The sequence below is a fragment of the Podarcis muralis genome, chromosome 4 (genome assembly GCF_964188315.1).
Source record: "Podarcis muralis chromosome 4, rPodMur119.hap1.1, whole genome shotgun sequence".
NCBI classification, from domain to species: domain Eukaryota; kingdom Metazoa; phylum Chordata; class Lepidosauria; order Squamata; family Lacertidae; genus Podarcis; species Podarcis muralis.
In genome coordinates this window covers 17,900,825-17,919,578 of record NC_135658.1, presented here as the reverse complement: position 1 = coordinate 17,919,578, position 18,754 = coordinate 17,900,825, and the positions used below count along the sequence as shown (strand labels likewise).

Genomic DNA, 18,754 nt, shown 5'->3' with positions numbered 1-18,754 from the left:
ATATGCTAAGAAAGGCATGATTTGGACTGATTCAGACTAAGCCCCAACTTGAAACCACATGCTACTTAATAGTTTTAGTTCACTCACCCAGACTGGTACGTTTCTTGACAAAGAGGAACGTGAACTTTCAGCCTGCGTGGCAGTCAAATTTGGTTGCTGAAACGCATCTGGCACTCTGCCAGTTTGCTGCACAGAATTTTGCACAGGGCTCACTGAGAGCTTAGAGTTCATTTCTGGAGTCAAACTCGGCATCGTCTCTGTTATTAGAGGACTCTGATCTCCCATAGTTTGCAAAGTACACTTAGAGAGATCAATTTCTACATCCTCATTTATAGCTGCCTTTTCTGTAACTGTATTACACTTGCTGTCAGTTGATGCAGTGGGTAATTCGGCAAAATACAGGCTCTCTTCTTTTGTTGACATGTCTTCTTTCTCCGACTCTGTGGCCCCAAGATCACTATTCCTTGTTCCATTATCTGGAACTAGCTGATAAAATGAGCCTCCATCTTCTGCTAGGCTTGGACTACGGAAGTTTTCAATGGAAGAATAAAGGGTGGTGATCTCATCATTTCCCTGCTCCTCACACTGTGTGCTCTCAGGTGCGATATAGATACTGCTCCCGTTAGTTTTACTCATTTCAAGGTTTCGTTCGGACTCCGCACTGAAGGATCCATACTTATCACCACTTTGTGGAAACTCTCTTAAGGAAGATTGCAGAGGTAGGTGTTCAACCGCTTCTTCAACACCTGGAATGGAGAAACAACAACAAAAAAAAAAATCTAACCTGGCTCAAAGCAGAACTGAATTTCAAGATGAGGTGGGGTGATTTTTTTCCTTTCTTCATTAGAAACACAGGATGCTGGTTGTAGCTTAGTACAGTGGTACCTCTGGATGCAAACGGGATCCGTTCTGGAGCCCCATTCACATCCTGAGTAAAACGTAAGACGCGATTGCGCATCTGCGTCTTGCGTTTTGCCACTTCCACGCATGCACATGACATCACTTTGAGCATCTGCGCATGCGGCGAAACCCGCAAGTAACGCACTCCGTTACGTCCGGGTCGCTGCAGAGCGTAACTTGAAAACGCTCAACCTGAAGCACATTTAACCCGAGGTATGACTGTACAATACATGATTTGCATGCAACAGATTGCAGGTTAAATCCTGGTGTTTCCAAGTAGGGCTGGGAAAGATTCCTGGAACCCCTGAAGAGCAGCTGCCTGTTAGTGTCAACAGTAGGGAGCTAGATGGGCATATGGTCTGACTTTGCATAAGGCCAGACTACTTGACTATACAGCCAAATACTGTCTACTCTGGCAGGTAGCGGCTTTCTAGGTTCTCAGGCAGAGGCATCTTTCACATCACCTACTATCTTAACCTTTGACTAGACTAGAGATGCCAGAGACTGACTTTCTGACTAATCACTGAATTATAAGGTAAAAAGGTAAAAGGTAAAGGACCCCTGGATGGTTAAGTTCAGTCAAAGGCGACTATGGGGTTGCGCCGCTCATCTCGCTTTCAGGCGGAGGGAACCAGTGTTTGTCCACAGACAGCTTTCCGGGTCATGTGGCCAGCACAACTCAACTGCTTCTGGCGCAACGGAACAGCCGTTTACCTTCCTGCCACAGTGGTACCTATTTATCTACTTGCACTGGTGTGCTTTCAAACTGCTAGGTTGGCTGGGACAGAGCAACGGGAGCTCACCCCGTCGCGGGGATTCGAACTGCCGACTTTCCGATCGGCAAACCCAAGAGGCTCAGTGGTTTAGACCACAGCGCCACCCACTCAGTTATAGCAGTTCCCTTATAAAGCTCTCTCTAATAACGAGAGAAGACTGTGAGGAAGCTGATTAGCCAGACAGACTGTCTCTAAATGCCAGGCGCCAGTGTCACGGAAGCTACAGAACATCAACGGAGTTAACAACTAATCTTATCAAATGCTCATACCAGCATGCTAAGAATGTTTACCATTATTATGTCTTTGGCACCAGATTTACTGAGAAAATCAATTAAGAGTTTCAGCCAAGTCAAAAGATTTCAAACCCAACTGAACCACTTATCCAAACTTAAAGGATTAATAGAAATAGACCAGACTCTACTGAAAGACCCCCAACCTGATGATGGATTCTATTAACCAAGTATACACACCATGGGAGCGGTGAGGAGTTCCCGCAACTGCACATACATATATCGCTTGGCGCTTCCAGCAAATGACTATTTGAAGAACGCTTTCTCGCAACCGCTCCTACATACAGTGGTACCTCTGGTTGGGAACGGGATCTGTTCTGGAGGCCTGTTCACAACATGAGAAGCACGCAACCTGAAGTGCCGTATCTGCACAGGTGTGTGGCGCGATTTGGATCTTGTGCACATGCGTGAAGCACGATTTAGCGCTTCTGCGCTTGTGTGAGTGGCGAAACCCAGAAGTAACCCTTTCCGGTACTTCCGGGTCGCCGTGGGACGCAACCTGAAAAAGTGTAACATGAAGCAAACGTAACATGAGGTATGACTGTATATGGCTTTGTGCTTCCAGTGAACGACTATTTGAAGAACGATTTGGTTGCTCCAATTGTGTAAAGTAATACTTACTGCATACACAACCGGTATAGTAAAGAGAGAGACATTAGTTCAGTCTATGTTTATGAGTATCTCCAGGCTTGGTTATGCACATTGCACTTTAGTTTGGTTATTGTTTAGTAGGTTTATGAGTTTATATACCTATTCTAGTAAAATTGTCCTTTATATTCATAAGCCAGTTTTTGGTGTTGCTGGTTTATCAGATTCTATTAACCGGCAACCAGAACAGTTTCTGTCCTGTGAAGACCAAACATAACAATTACCTTGACTCTGCTCCTTCGCCTCCTTGTCACTCTGTTGCATTGGTGGAATATCACTTAGTTTTCCTGTACTGAGAAGAGAAAGGTTGTTGCTTCCTTCTTCCAAGCTGGAAGCTGTTAATTCGTGGCTCTTCAATAGAGTGGAATTCTGCGGACAGAAAAATGTGTGCAGGCAGAGAGAGACCAAGTACGTGATGAGAAATTTAAGAATTGAGACATTCAAATTTTACCTTCAAGTAACATATCTGTTAAATGACAGGCCAACTGATAACATCCACTGTGGAATCTGACATGGCTATGCAGTAATCTGAAGATAATTCACATTCCCACAGAAGAAGGCTATGTGAAGATCTAACCTCTAGGGGTAAGGTGCGCTAAAGCTTGTCACCCACCAGGTAAGGAGGAAAGGAATCTCCTGGACTTGCCCCTATGTCCCCTGAATTTTGTAAGATTACAAACTGCTTCAACACTATAAATACCAGACATGGTTTTATGTGAGAATAATAGCAATCAGATCTAAACTGTAATAACCCCTGATGTGTAGGAATAAACACTTTTTAAAATACCTTGCTTAGGTTCTTGCTGTTCTGAGGAAAGGTTGAGAGCGTATCAAAGTCAGGTCTTGGTTCCAAAGGCTTAAAAAGCTCACGGTGGAAATTTGGAAAACTTCTCTCAAGGTCAGTAGTGTCAACTGCTAGATCTTAAAAAAAAACAAAAAACAAAAGGTTAAAAGGAAAATCGACTGTTGCCAAAACAGTATGCTTTACATCACACATCAAACACACTGGCAATGAGGCAGCATGTGCATTTAAAAATCAACGGCTAAACACTCTTTAATGCTTTCACATCTTCAAAGATGGTCTTCTGGGATAATCTCCACTCAATCCAGCAGTCTCAACAATTAAAAAGGTAAAGGGACCCCTGACCATTAGGTCCAGTCATGGACGAATCTGGGGTTGCGGCGCTCATCTCGCTTTATTGGCTGAAAGAGCCGGTGTACAGCTTCCAGGTCATGTGGCCAGCATGACTAAGCCGCTTCTGGCGAACCAGAGCAGCACACGGAAACGCCGTTTACCTTCCCGCTGGAGCGGTACCTATTTATCTACTTGCACTTTGACGTGCTTTCGAACTGCTAGGTTGGCAGGAGCAGGGACCGAACAACGGGAGCTCACCCTGTCGTGGGGATTCGAACTGCCGACCTTCTGATCGGCAAGTCCTAGGCTCTGTGGTTTAACCCACAGCGCTACCCGTGTCCCTTTCAACAATTAAAAGGTTGCACCAAATGGTCACAATCATTTAAAAATATGTATTAATTTATCATACTTAACGCCCTTAATCCTGTAGGATTAAGGCATGGTTATTAAAACTCTTAACACCCCAAACTATACAGCAGGATTGGGGAACCTGTGGCCCTTCAGATGCTGTTGGGAGTACAAACACTCATCACACCATTGGCTGTCAATCAAGCTGGGTGGGGCTGCTGAGAGTTCTAGTCCAACTTTATCTGCAGGACCACAGGTTCCACATTCTGTTATACAGCAAAAACATTTCCATCAGTACACAGCAGCAACAGCCGTAATACTCAACCCTATGCAATCTCTCAAAGGCCTGAATTTAAAAAATGTGTCTTAAGTTGATGCCAGAAAATTGTCAACAAGGAAGACAGCCATACTTCCAGGAGACAGAGTGCCATAACCAACCAGTAAGCCCTTATACCCCATATGGGGGTTATAGTCATTGATTGGCAAGACTATGGGCTTTCCCCACAGCTCTCAAGGCTCCAAGTCACAAGGTGTAAAGACTAAGGAGAATCAACCAGGTCAGCACCTCATCCCACCCATTTCTCCCAATCAGGGTGACCAAGGTGGTTTTCTGCGCCAAACCCAGAACTGAAGCCAGGTTGAAATGGATATAGAGATGCATTTTTAGTATAGCTATTGACCAACAATACAAACCACAACAAGAATGGAAAATCCAAAAAGGAACTAGAAGCAGAAGGGGGTGGGGAGGTTATATCAAAAAAGAGGTTCACGGAATCAACATGTTGCAGACTCTACTGGTCTTTGTTCCGTGAAATTCAGATAAACCTCCTATTTCTCACGCTATCAAGCTATGGTATAGTATTATGACCTTAGCCATGCACCTTTGTCCAGCCCTATAAAGAAGAATATGTTGCTTGGACAACACACAGGACAAGAAACAAAATTAAGTTTTTAAAAAAATACAAATTCATTCCCTCTGAATACTCCTGAATTTGCTATTTTTCACCTTCTACTAACATTACCATGGGAAGAGACGTTGCTTAAAGATGACCAGCTGAAATCTCTTGTATATTTGTCTATGATCTGTTGAATTTTACGTCGATCCGAGTGCAACACTTCTCCAAACAGATGGGAGCCAGGAGCTTCTGAAGGATCATCCTGTTTACACAGCAGAGAAACCGAAGGATCCAAAGCAGTATTTGCTTTCTCTTTCAAAGGAGAACTGAAATGACCCGGTTGTTTCCTGCCTGAATGAGACTCTGCAAGACATAGCACAACCATGCTCAACTTCATAAAAAATTCCATGCAAATCAAGAAAATAAATGGTTCGATCCATAATTAAAAGAGCTGTGCAACTTATTCAGACTACTCCACAGCACACTTTCATGTCGGACACAGCCATGTAAACAGAAAAAACCCAGTCTATTGTATTACAGTTTGTAAGAAAATGTACCTGTATTGGCAAGACTTCTATCAGGATTGGAATTGGCAATGAAGCTGGTAGCAGAAAGGGAAGATGAAGCGAAATAGCCACATGCTACCTGTTGTGTAGATGTCTGTGGACTTAATGAAGAAGGGCACCATTCTGTAGAAAGTGTTACCTAAGGCAATTAATACATATGAAATATAACGATTATGAATTCCAGAACCCCAAGCGCTCGGAATTGCAACGCATTTTGTTCTGAGCTCAGGTCAAGTGTAAAAACCTCCATGTATTCAATTGTCAGTACACATCAGGCTCATCATTGCTCAGTAAAGCCTCTCTGTCTCTCTCATTCATTCATTCATTCATTCACTCAAATTCCACTCACTCATTCACTCGTTCCATTCACTCATTCGTTCAACAGTAACCATACATCACAAATCACCATGCTCTCAATTCAGACTTGTATTGCTTCCCAGAACAGTTTACAAATCATGCACCGCACAGACCAGCTGATCTTTTTGGCGCTCAGATTTGGCTAATTCTCATCACAGAGTCACTGAGTAAGAGGCTCTCAGAGGAAAAGTGAAGCAATGCAAGACACAGTCATGCTTATTTACTAATGGAAAGTGGTTTGTGTCTTTTTCTAATGTTATGCAGTATAAGAGATGTAAACGTCAGGTTTTTAAAATATAATGCCTTGTTTTCCAGATTATTATTTTTTATCGTCAAGGAGAATTAAATGACAATTTTAACTCCACAAATAAGGGAGGCAGACTGCACAACTGGTGCTATATTCAGCAGTGCTGCGTTCCATTTAGTATTTTGTCGCCAGAAAACTTTTGCAAAACAAAACTAGATATGAAATTTAAAGAAGAAGAGCGGAGCTTTTCAGAGCTCCCTAAAGCAAAACCAAGAATGAACAGCGCTCACATCTGAATGCAAGTTTGTAATTAACAGTTCCAATTAATAATATTTTTTTTAAAAAAACCCCACAAAGATTAGAGAAAAGGAAGCAAGCTTGTTTAAAATAAATGCTGTGTATTACACGTTAAAACCCAGTGATGACTAACCATACAATCAGGTGTAAATGAAGGATCAGGATACGTAGCTATTATCTTTCCAGTATCATCAGAGCTTGGTAAGCCCCGATCTCTAAGACGGAGTTCGTAGGAGTGGGCTGAACACACAAAAATAAAATAAATCAGAATGACAGAGTAGGAAAACAGCGAGCATTTATGAATCTGAACAGGTGTTATTCCATAAGCCATTCCCACTTCTTCATTTCTGCCCAGGTTTGCTTCCATCTATCAGAGAGTACATGCTCTGCTCCCATTTCATATGTTGCAATCTCACCTGCATACAGAGAGCACGTCCTTCATAGACTTTGTTTGGAAATGCCAGCTACTGCTCTGCAGAACAGGAGTGCTCTCAGGGACTTGAATGATTCATACCAAGACAGAAAGAAAACCTAACTTATTCAGAGCTGAAAATGTTCTAACAACCATTTAATACATTATGGCGTTATCAGTTTGATTTTAGGGGTGAAAATCAAGGTGCTGCTTTTGATAACAGGTCAGTAAACGGCTTCGGCTCAACAAACTGCCATGTTGTTGATCAGAAGTCCCCAAACTTTGGGGGCCTGGGGGCACATCTGGAAAACTAAGAAACTGCTGCCACTGTTGCAACATGGTCTGTTTTATGAGGAAGGACATGATATAAATTGGTTAAATAAATCAACAGAAACAAAAACAAACCCATTTCACAGACGAACCCCTCTCCTAAAACTGGACTAAACACACATATCAAAACAAATAAAACACAGCTAACAAAACAGGCAACACCATTTCCCCAAAACAATGCCCCCCCTCCAAAAATCTAAAAGGCGCTTTGAGACCTGCGAGAAGAGCTAGTGGAAGAGGACTGGAAGAAATTTAAAGACTATTTGCAAAAGCATTGTAAATTGTATGAATATTAGAAGGATGCAGGATATGAAGATAATATGGCATTAGTGACATAGCTGAAAGGATTATGCAAAAACTGGTTTTTAAGAACAAAGGTGAATTTAGAATAATGTTATGTCAAACTTAATTGATAAGAAAGGGAAAATTTGGAGACATAATAGTTGGAACGTATAATATAAAATAATATTTGAAAGAGGGTGAAGTATTGTTGAATAAGATTTTGTAAAAGGGAACACAGAAAAGGGAGATGTGAGGAAGTCTGGAAGGAGGGTTATGAAGATAACATTTAAGAAACTGGTTTTTTCATGTTTTTATTTCTTTTTTTCATGTCTTTTTTCTTCTAATTTTTATGGGTTTTTTTTTACTGTACACTTTTTCTTTTTTGGTTGTTTTTGATTGATTGTGATGATGTATTTTTCTTTCGGTTGTGAATGTGAAGTTTGCTTTATTGTCTAAAACTTTAATAAATATCTTTTAAAAAAAACAAAACAAAAATCTAAAAGGCGCCTTTTAAAAAAAAACAAAAAAAAACCTTGATTTTTTTTTATGGGGCAAGCGGACCTAACAGGCACCAAGAGGGGTGAGTGAAGGGCACTGTGTTGCCATCAGGTGCTATAATGGGGACCAAAGGAAGCTCTCAGCTATATTACCCATGCACCAAATTGAATCAACTTGTTATGGGAGCTATTGTGCAATGATGTAATGGCCTCCCCTTGGAGCTTAGGTGTTCTTCAGAAGCAGTGCCATGGCACATTAGCTTTCCGTGGATCTAATATAAAGCAGACACAATATTTGGCTCAAGCTAATATTAGCATCATTAGGTTTGACGAGGCAGATTGCAAACCAAAAGGGCCCCCAACACATCCAAAAAGCAACACTTCTCACCCGAGTCACACAAGCCACCGGCTTCCATCGCTGACTTTTCACACCATAATTCATTGAACTGCATCTCACTTTCATCAGAACTTGGTTCTTGGCCATCTGCCGTAATTCTTAATAAATCTGTTTCTTCATGGAGATCTTCATCTAGACTGATGCTGGACTGCCACTTATGGGCCCTTGAAGCCAGGCAAGTATCTCCAGTAAGAGGTTCTCTGTAACCTGCAAGTGTCAGTTGCCAATTGTTAGAAGTAAAGACCAATACTTGGCCGAACTTTTAAAATACCTTATTTCAATTAGAAGATTAAAAAAGGATCCCTTTTGACAGGAGCTTGATTCGGCTGCTGCGCAGCCCTTACAGATTTTGTAGTGGCAATACCGTATTTTTGTAGGTTCCTTCTGCTCTAAGCACTACTTAATGAGAGGACATTGGATTTGTTTGCCAATCGTTACCTTGGAATTATGCTCCGCAATTTCTGACAAGTCTAGGAAAGGTTAGAAGCTTTGGGATTTTACGGCAAGAGAGAATGAACCATAGCATGTAAGAACTTCTGATCGACACCACACTTTTACAATTTACCTGTAGAGGAAAGTCTGCCACTCCGTGGTGTGTCAAGTTCTGGTATAACGCTAAGTTCATGCTGTTCCAAATCGAGCCCTAGCTTTATTTTTGACAAAGGCGGCTTTGAAAGTCTCCATGTCTGTTCTCTTCCCCAGGTGTCTTGAAATCGCTCTGTAAAGTAAAGGTAAGTTCAGGTGACCTGCAACTGATATAGCAGCTGGAACACTGAGCTACAGACTAAAGAGATACCCAGTTAACATTTCACTTCTACTCAGCCTGAGGCATGTCATTCTCTCAGCAATCCAAGGAAAACAATACTTACCTTTGTTCCATGGCTGGGAAACACTATTACCCTACTAGGTAGGTGCCTGCAGGCATCAGGTTACACCTGGGATTCTGATCCCCATTTTTGAAAACCTGTGTTTCACTTAAGGCATGAAATAGGTCTGAGTAGCAATCAGGCTTTCCTCTTTTAAAAAATGGGATCAGCCAGTTCATTCTAGAATCCCTGATGAAGAGTTCTGGGGAGCTCGAAAGCTTGTGCATTATATTTTGTTCCAAGTCTTAAAACAGATCAATTTGAAGGAAGAAGAGAACTCAAAACAAGACACAAAAGCAGGTTAACCTGACATATCGAAAGGTGCTTACCAATCTGTTCATTTGGACGAACACTATGAAACAAAATGTCCTTTTCAGAATGACTGCTCATATCAGCAATGTGAATCATTTCTTGGTTGCTGTCTTTTGCTCCTAGTGTTGGCAGCAGATGGAAGTCATCAGTCTCTCGCTGCTCTGCTATATCTCTGCATGTGCTGGACTGTCCTGCCTATAAGTAGAAATTAAGAGTACCTAAACACAAGCATTCCCCCCCCCCCTGTAAGGCATCACACACATCCAAGAGAGGATTAGATATTTAGAGCAATTCTATGGTTGCTTACTTATAAGTTCTACTGTGTTTAATGGGGTTTACTCCCAAGTAAATGCGCACCAAATTGCAACCTATACATAGAAATGGAGCAGCCTTATTACTAATCCATCTACCCAGGAGTGTGTCTGCCAGAAAGAGGCTAGATCCTTTAACTCAGGGGTGTCAAACTCAAATTCATCGGGGGGCCGCGCCATCAGTTTGGTCACCCTCAAAGGGCCGGTTGTATCTGTAGGACTATGTGTCCACTCTTTATTATCATAAATTATTGTCACTGCATTCAATTATTACTTTTTTTGTAATAATGTGGACGGTCCACTTTACATTTATTTTAAGGGTGTTTGGAGTGCGCGCGCACGCCTCTCTCTCTCTCCCACTCACCCCCCCCCACCAGCCACCCCATATTCCCAAAGAACAACTTGATCACCGGCATCGTCGGTCCTGGAAAGGCTGGCTGTGCAAAGATGGAGAGGGAGGCGAAATGAAAAGGAAGGGAAGCCCCGGGCTGGTGAGATCCAGCCCAGAGGAGAAGAGGACGCCTCCCGCAGGGCGAGTTTGCACGCTGGGAAGGATCGGGAAGCAATAGCAGGACGTGCGAGGAGAGAGGGGCTTTCGAAGCCACCCACCCTGGGAGCGGACTCTCCTTTAAAAATAAATAAATGATGACGATGGATTCTTAACATCTGGTGGGAATTTTATTTTCTCTCTCTTCCTGCTTTCTCCTCCTCCCGCCACCAAGCTCGCCGCCGCCGCCACCATCAGCATCTCTTTGCATTTGATGTGCGATTCTGGGAGGGGGGAATGCAGAGGAGTTGGAGGCAAGGCGAATGGATATAATAACGCGGAGAGTTTGGTGAGGAGAAGACGCGGGTGCTCCGGTTTGCTGGCTTGCTCCTGGCTGAAATCAGAAATCCGATTGCGCACTGGGTTGTAATTGAAAATCTAATCAGATCCTGGGATCGGCAAGGGGGGAGAGTGTGAGAGCAGCGGGGGGGGGGGCAGAGAGGGAGAGGAGAAAAGAAGAGCCCCAAAGTTGGCGTTTCTGAGAAAATAATTTCAGATGTTGCAAGGGGACGCGCCTCGGGGGAGGGCGGAGGGGGAGACACGGGAAGCGCGGCCGTGGGAAACCCCGATGTAACGTGGACACACATGGATCTGCTTGCAGAGAAGGAGCCGCTTGGCCGGAGCTGAGCAGACGTAACAAAATCGTGTTATTAAACCAAACAGCGGCCGTTTCAGACAGACGGGGCTGCTGCTGCTGCTGCTGCTGCTGCTGCTGGTGGTGGCGGCAGCAGCAAGGGAAACCTTCCGCAGAAACCAAAAACGCTTCTCTCCCACCAAGAGGGATTCCAAGGTGGCTGAGGATTGGAAGAAAAGGGGAGTTTGGGGGATGGGCGGGGAGGATCCAGCATCCCCGGAGAAGAGCCAAGGCTGGAATAAAAAAGTTTCTCCGAGGAGAAAGACTCCCTCTCCGCGGCGCGGAGAGACCTGACCTTCCGCTTGCTCTTTTTGAGCAGTGAGAGGGAGAGAGAAGCCAGCTGCCCCCCTCGCTTCGGCCCCCGACGAAGAAGGCGCAAGTTGAGGGACGCGGGGACATTTGAAGCAGCAGCCACGTCCTTAAGAGCGACGGGGGGAGGCGAGTAGGGAGCCGCACCATGTAAACTTTCTTATGTAAAAAAAAAAAAAAAAAAAGCGGGAATAAAAGGTGAAGGCTGGCGGCCGGCGGCGGCTACACGGGCCACATGAGGAGGTCAGGCGGGCCGGATTTGGCCCGCGGGCCTTGTGTTTGACACCCGTGCTTTAACTAATTATTAAAAGTTTTGAATCTGGGATCTCCAAATTGCAAAGGATGCACTCCACCACTGAACTGCGCATGTTGCCTCTTTTCCAGGGACTTTCAGTTATGTTCATAGAGCTGATTCAGAATAAAAAAAGCTAAGATTAAAAAATGATTGCAAAAATTCTCTTCCATTAATACACTGAAGAAGGGAGGAACATTTTCTTTTAAAACTGTAGCAAGAATAGAGCTAATGGGAAGTGTGTGGGTGAGAGAGAGAAGCAGAAATATTTTCTGAGGCCTGAAATAGAAGCATTCATAACTTTGAGGGGAAACTGGTATTTTCTCCCAAAATTATAAAAGCTGTGCTTTTAAAATATTGTTACAGCCAACTCACATTGCTGCCACAGTAGTTGTTTGAACAAAGGCATTTAAAATTTAATATACCAAAATTATATGGTAAATTATACTCTTCACATACTTAAAAACAGAAATATTTAGGATACTTTTCAGTGCTTCCCAAAATATCACCCCCCTAAAAAACAGACTTCATAATTTCCATAAATTGTACATCTCTAGACAAGAGTTGACTGAAACGATGGCAACGAAAGTGCAGCTACTCAAAGTTTAGGAAAACAAATCAGAGAGAAGTTCTCATTCTGAATTATTCTGAAGAACAGTCAAAACGTTTTCACGCCATGTATTTAAAGCATACCTTTTTAATAAACTCCTTTAAAGCTTCCTGCTGCTGTTCCATTTGTTGTTTCAGCTGAGTATGTTTTTTCATGAGCAAGTCCTCTTGTACCTTCTGCCGAGAAAGAAGAGCTTCCCTTTGCTTATCTAGCTGCTCTTGTAGTTCTTTCAAGTGTTCTTGCTGAGCTTGAATGCTCTCAGAGGAAGACATCATTCTGTCCCTTAATTCCACTATATCAGAATAACCAGGCGTGGGTCCACTTCCATTTTTTAATGCGTAGGATTCCTGGGTCTTTTGACTCTCACTAGAAACAAAGGAAAGCACAGACGAGAGGGGCCGCAAAGGAGGGAGGTTAGCTTGCTCCAAGGTTGTTCTTGTCCAACTTTCGGGAGGTTTGTGCTGGTGCTTTAAGGTTGCTGGCAGGAGAATCTTCTCCGCTGAAGGTGCATGAGACGTCTGTTTATCGGACCAGAGTGTTTCTGCAGACACAGAAGAGCTGCCCACAGGGAAAGTGAATGGGGCATGCTGTGTTTGAGCCACCGGCTGAGTTGTAACAGAAGTGTCCTGTGACTTAAGCGTTATTGATTCTGGAATGCTGTGAAATTCCAATGACTGTGCTGAAGGTGTCTCCACTGCGCCCAGTTCTTCTGTCTGTTGGCGTGAACCGTAAGCCTGTGGCAACTGAAAAAGCCTTTGACCCTCCAGAGTACATACATGCCTGCTGCCCACATCAAACCGCTGTTCTGTTCCCCCCTGCTCTGATGTTCCCCCCTGCTCTGCCAACATCCAAGGCGGTTTTGAATGCTCAGTTGACTCTTGTACAGGAGCAGTCCCAAATGGCTGGTCCGCTGCCAGATTAACTCTTTGCAAACCACGATATCCTTGTAATCGTGATGGCGCGTCGGGGACAGAATCTTGCTGTGCAAGTCTGTTAGCAGGACCTAACAATGACGCAGAAACTGAGCGGTATCTCTGTTTCAGCTTGTTCTGATACTCATGCAGACGCTTCCTGGCTTCTTCAACCGAGACTCTGTGCATCCTAAAAGAGACATATATTTATATATTTGAGCAGATAATACTTTTCAGGAGCAGAACTGCCAAGATAGCATCAAACAGGTAGCCAGGAATCTCTTGTGTTGACAGAAAAATACCTGTTTTGGATTAGAAGGCGTTGCTGATAGTCGCGAATCATCTGTATATGATCGTCCTCTGTATGATCACCCTCTACAGAACTGCCGGCTGCCTGTAGCTCTGTGGCTCTTTCAACCTAAAGAGAAATTAAATGAAGAAAATATCAAGCACTGTGCAAAAGGCAATCACTTGCATCAGTTCTGTGGGGAACAGTCAGTTTCTGTTTCAAAGCCAACAGGAGCCACAATATGACAATGTTTACTGAGGTGGATTTTCTTTGAGGGTAGCCATATGCTTTACATGTATGGTGTGGATCCACCCTTATAAATACATCCAAACTGGGGGTCATGATTTGTTTCACTCCAAACAAACCACGATCTTAAGCAAAGGCTTATGATTGGCTTACGAATCATGGTCTCTTTGAGCAGAATCAACCATTTCAAGGGAAGAACTGCAGTTTGTTGCTCCTGCTCATTAGGTAGCAGGAGTGATCTTCATTTTCACATGGAAGCATCATCTATGGCTTAGTATGATGTGAACAGGCACAGAATTAGCAAATCCAGCATTATGTCAGACAAAACAACTTTTCTCCTTCACCTTATGTTGTACTTCCTGCTGCTGGTGTACAAAGGGGACCCTAATATTCACTTGTTCCATTTGGGATTCTTGATCTTTCACTTCTTGCTCTTTTTTAAATTCCTGCTCCTGGCGCTGCATCTGAGCCTTCAGAAAATCAGCCTCCAGACGTTTTTTCTGCTGTTCAATTTGCTGAAGCAATGCCAACTGCTGTTGCTTTTGGTGCTCTATCTAGTCAAACGAATAGCAATTCCGTATGTCAGTTACAGAAGGAATCCATGGTACACAATGAACCTCCCATTAAATAAATTCTTTGACAGAACAACATTTATCACAAGTATTAATTTAGATAAAATATAGAATCACAAAATAGTTACTCATCAAGAGATTCTTGCAATTAGTAAAAACTACACTGCATCCCTGTAATTAAACTTTCTATGGAAACAATACTGAGAATAAATAATAACACCCATAAATTTACAATACAGCTTTGATTTGTATGATACTACAATCATATCATAGTGATCACAGATGTCTAAGAAAAGGAAGAGTGAAACCTGGAAATAAAATTGAAGTTAACTGGACATTTAAGACTGACTTCTATACATTCCTGGCATTGTGACTGTCACAAGTTTGAAACCATGCAAGTACAAGCTTACATTAGCAATTATTCTTGGCTGTCAGAAGGAAAGAAATGAGAGAACTCTATCAATTGTGTAGGTTTCCATTCCTCTCACCCCACAGAGTAGAGCAGGGATAGGAATCTCAGGAAGGGCAGGGGGGGGAGGCACGCCACACACCCCTCCCAAACCATCCACTTGTGCGTTGTTGCCTTGCTGCAATGTGCCCTTGAACTCTGATAACTACTTGCCTGGAGGATGGAGGTGCCTGTGTAGAAACTAGGGTACTTTACAAAGGGATATTTGCATTCATTGCTCCACCCACTTTTGCCTCTGACCCTGGAAGGCTGCCCAGAAGGGAATGTGAAAACTCAGGCCAAAAAGGTTTCCCATCCCAGATGTAAGGTAAAGGTAAAGGTACCCCTGCCGGTACGGGCCAGTCTTGACAGACCCTAGGGTTGTGCGCTCATCTCACTCTAGAGGCCGGGAGCCAGCGCTGTCCGCAGACACTTCCGGGTCACGTGGCCAGCGTGACAAGCTGCATCTGGCAAGCCAGCGCAGCACACGGAAACACCGTTTACCTTCCCGCTAGTAAGCGGTCCCTATTTATCTACTTGCACCCGGGGGTGCTTTCGAACTGCTAGGTTGGCAGGCGCTGGGACTGAGCAACGGGAGCGCACCCCGCCGCGGGGATTCGAACCGCCGACCTTTCGATCGGCAAGCCCTAGTCGCTGAGGTTTTACCCACAGCGTCACCTGCGTTCCTTTCATCCCAGGTGTAGAGAATAGTTAAAGCTATTGTGCAGGTCACTGTGGGAAGCAGCCGGGTGTTTTTGTGTTTCTTACTTTTTCATTATCCTGACGTTTAGCCTTAATTGTTCTTGAAATGAGTTTTCTGACATTCAGTTTCCTGTAATTTGAAATCGAAACACTACTGACTTAAGTGCCCCATCTTATTGGTGTTAATTCATATTCTGCTCTTCATTATTCACACAACCCCAGAGGGAAGGACAACACTGGCATATCAGAACAGAACTGCCGCACTGCTGTAGACTGAAAAACAGTTATACCTGGTTTTGTCTTTCTGCTTCCTTTCTGAGTTTAGTTGCTTGTTCTTGTGGGTGATCTAGAACTACATTTCCAGCAACAATACTTTGGTCCAGTATCTGTGGCAGTTCTAAGTAGACACACACAAAACATGAATATGTAGTAGATTAAGGATAGTTACTTATGTTAGACCCTGAGTCATTTTATATAATTTATTCATTTAATTTCTATGCCACCCTTCATCTTAGATCACAGGGCAGTTTACAATATAAACACACAAAAAACACAGCATAGCCTTAGTTCTTTTGATAACAAATTAAATATAAAGTCATCTTATAATTTATGACAGTCATACTGATGCCACCACTGCTGGTCAGCTTCCGAAGAGGTGTTTCAGCTCACAGAAGGGGTTTGTGCCCTCACTCTGTCTCCTATCTAGCTTTTTTTTCTTCTTCCTGCTGGCAGGAAAAAGAGTTATTTGAAGGAGTGTAGGAGTAATTCTGTGTCCAGGGCAGCTGCCTACCAGCTCCATCTGGTACGCAGGCTGAGATGCTACCTGCCCATGGACTGTCTCCGAGTGGTGCATGCTCTAGTTATCTCCCGCTTGGACTACTGCAATGCGCTCTACGTGGGGCTACCTTTGAAGGTGACCCGGAAACTACAACTAATCCTGAATGTGGCAGCTAGACTGGTGACTGGGAGCGGCCGCCGAGACCATATAACACCGGTCTTGAAAGACCTACATTGGCTCCCAGTATGTTTCCGAGCACAATTCAAAGTGTTGGTGCTGACCTTTAAAGCCCTAAACGGCCTCGGTCCTGTATATCTGAAGGAGCGTCTCTACCCCAATCGTTCAGCCCAGACACTGAGGTCCAGTGCCGAGGGCCTTCTGGTGGTTCCCTCACTGCGAGAAGTGAGGTTACAGGGAACCAGGCAGAGGGCCTTCTCAGCAGAGGTGCCTTCCTTGTGGAACATCCTCCCATCAGATGTCAAGGAAATAAGCAGCTATCCATCCTATTTTTAAAAGACATCTGAAGGCAGCCCTGTTTAGGGAAGTTTTTAATATTTAATTTAAAGCTGTATTGTTTTTAACATTCGTTTGGGAGCCGCCCGGAGTGACTGGGGAAACTCAGCCAGATGGGCAGGGTATAAATTTATTATTTTTTATTATTATTATTATTATTATTATTATTATTATTATTATTATTATCATCCCCTTTGGCTCACAAATTAGTTTCACAGTTCTTTGAATCCTGATCATCATCATGGTCAGTTTTAATTCCTAAGTGCAACCCCCCCCCCCCCGGCACAAACATACCCCTGGCTTCAGAGACAGGATCACTCTTTGGTTCAGGCTCAGATTCAGAGTCGTATAATCTTCTCTCTCTACTAGAAATTGTTCCAGATTCAATTGATTCAATTTCACTTGTACTTTCTGGTTCACTTCCTGTTGTCCAATGGTCCTTTTGGTTCCTGATCTTGTTTAGCAATTTTTTAAGAGCCAATTTTGACTGAGGCTCGGGTGGCTTTTCAACTTCACTACCTAAAATAAACAAACAGTACACGCATGAGCAAGAAAACCAAGGAAGCTGTTCTTACAAGAGAGTAACCCATGCAACTCATGGTTTGGTGCGACCTTCAAATGCGGTCAATATGTTAAGGCCTGGCATCACTGGACAGGACCTGCATAGGCCAGAGTCACTTTCAAGTGACGAATATACAGAGGAGGGCAACCAAGATAATAAAGGGTGTGGAAGCTAAGCCTTTGGAAGGACGGTTGAGGGAAAAGAGGAGACTGAGAGGGTGATATGACAGCCATCTTCGAATATCTCTGGGCTGTTACATGGAAGATGGAGCAAGCTTTTATTCTGCTGCTCTAGAGGGTAGGACCCAAACCAATGGATTCAAATGGTAAGAAAAGATGTTCTGACGAGACATAAGGAAGAACTTTCTGACAGTAATAGCTGTTTGGCAGTGGAAACAGACTATTTTGCAAGAAGATGTACAGTGGTGCCTCGCAAGACGAAATTAATTCGTTCCGCAAGTCTCTTCGTCTTGCGGTTTTTTCGTCTTGCGATGCACGGTTTCCCATAGGAATGCATTGAAAATCAATTAATGCGTTCCTAGGTAAACCGCCTTCAGACCAGGTCCGGGGACAGACTGTCCCCGGACCTCTTCTGAAGGCTGGGGGGGGGGGGGGACAAGGGCTTTTCTTCCCACCCCCAGCATTTTAAAAAACCCTGGGACAGCGGAGGACTTCTCCGCTGTCCGGGCGATCTTAAAATGCTGGCGGGCGGCATTTTAAAATCGCCCCGGGACAGCGGAGGACTTCTCCGCTGTCCGGGGCGATTTAAAAGCCCCTGGGAAGGCAGGCAGGGGGGACAAAGACTTTCGCCCCCCGCCCGCCTTCAGAAGGTGTTCCCGCCCCCCCCGCCCGGCTTCGCAGCAGCGCTACGAAGCCCGGCGGCTGGGGCAGGTGTTCCCGCCCCCCACCCGGCTTCGCAGCAGCGTTCCAAAGCGGGGTGGCTGGGGCAGGTGTTCCCGCCCCCCCACCCCGCTTCGGAGCAGCGTTCCAAAGCGGGGTGGCTGGGGCAGGTGTTCCCGCCCCCCGCCCGGCTTCGCAGCAGCGCTACGAAGCCCGGCGGCTGGGGCAAGTGTTCCCGCCCCCCCCCCCGCTTCGGAGCAGCGTTCCGAAGCGGGGTGGCTGGGGCAGGTGTTCCCCCCCCCCACCCGGCTTCGCAGCAGCGCTACGAAGCCCGGCGGCTGGGGCAGGTGTTCCCGCCCCCCCACCCCGCTTCGGAGCAGCGTTCCGAAGCGGGGTGGCTGGGGCAGGTGTTCCCGCCCCCCCGCCCGGCTTCGGAGCACCGGGAGAAGCGATCTCCCCGCAGCCCCTTGCTTCAAAAGAGATCCGGGGGCAAACCTCTTTTGAAGCAAGGGGCGGTGGGGAGAAGCGATCTCCCCGCCGCCCCTTGCTTCAAAAGAGAAGACCCGCTGTCCCCGGGGCAAGCTTCGTTTTGCGAAGCAAGCCCATAGGGAAATTTGTCTTGCGAGGCAACTCGA

General features: G+C 44.8%; 1 protein-coding gene and 1 non-coding gene across 7 annotated transcripts in view; both read right to left on the bottom strand.

Moving 5' to 3' along the window:
* Positions 1-18,754, bottom strand: part of CEP295 (centrosomal protein 295) — a 43,135-nt gene that overhangs the window by 9,030 nt on the left and 15,351 nt on the right. For all 6 annotated transcript variants that reach the window (XM_077926995.1, XM_028726054.2, XM_077926996.1 and 3 more), the window contains 14 exons: positions 17,013-17,237; positions 15,718-15,824; positions 14,050-14,259; positions 13,473-13,588; positions 12,343-13,360; positions 9,574-9,751; positions 8,944-9,096; positions 8,370-8,585; positions 6,594-6,700; positions 5,551-5,698; positions 5,120-5,356; positions 3,402-3,535; positions 2,839-2,983; positions 88-746 (listed from right to left, as the gene is read on the bottom strand). In XM_077926995.1, coding sequence (XP_077783121.1) covers positions 88-746; positions 2,839-2,983; positions 3,402-3,535; positions 5,120-5,356; positions 5,551-5,698; positions 6,594-6,700; positions 8,370-8,585; positions 8,944-9,096; positions 9,574-9,751; positions 12,343-13,360; positions 13,473-13,588; positions 14,050-14,259; positions 15,718-15,824; positions 17,013-17,237 — 3,653 coding nt within the window. The remainder of the gene's footprint in view (positions 1-87; positions 747-2,838; positions 2,984-3,401; positions 3,536-5,119; positions 5,357-5,550; positions 5,699-6,593; positions 6,701-8,369; positions 8,586-8,943; positions 9,097-9,573; positions 9,752-12,342; positions 13,361-13,472; positions 13,589-14,049; positions 14,260-15,717; positions 15,825-17,012; positions 17,238-18,754) is intronic.
* LOC114596658 (small nucleolar RNA U2-19) lies at positions 5,994-6,077 on the bottom strand. The gene has a single exon (XR_003706601.1). It is a non-coding gene; the product is annotated as a small nucleolar RNA U2-19 (small nucleolar RNA).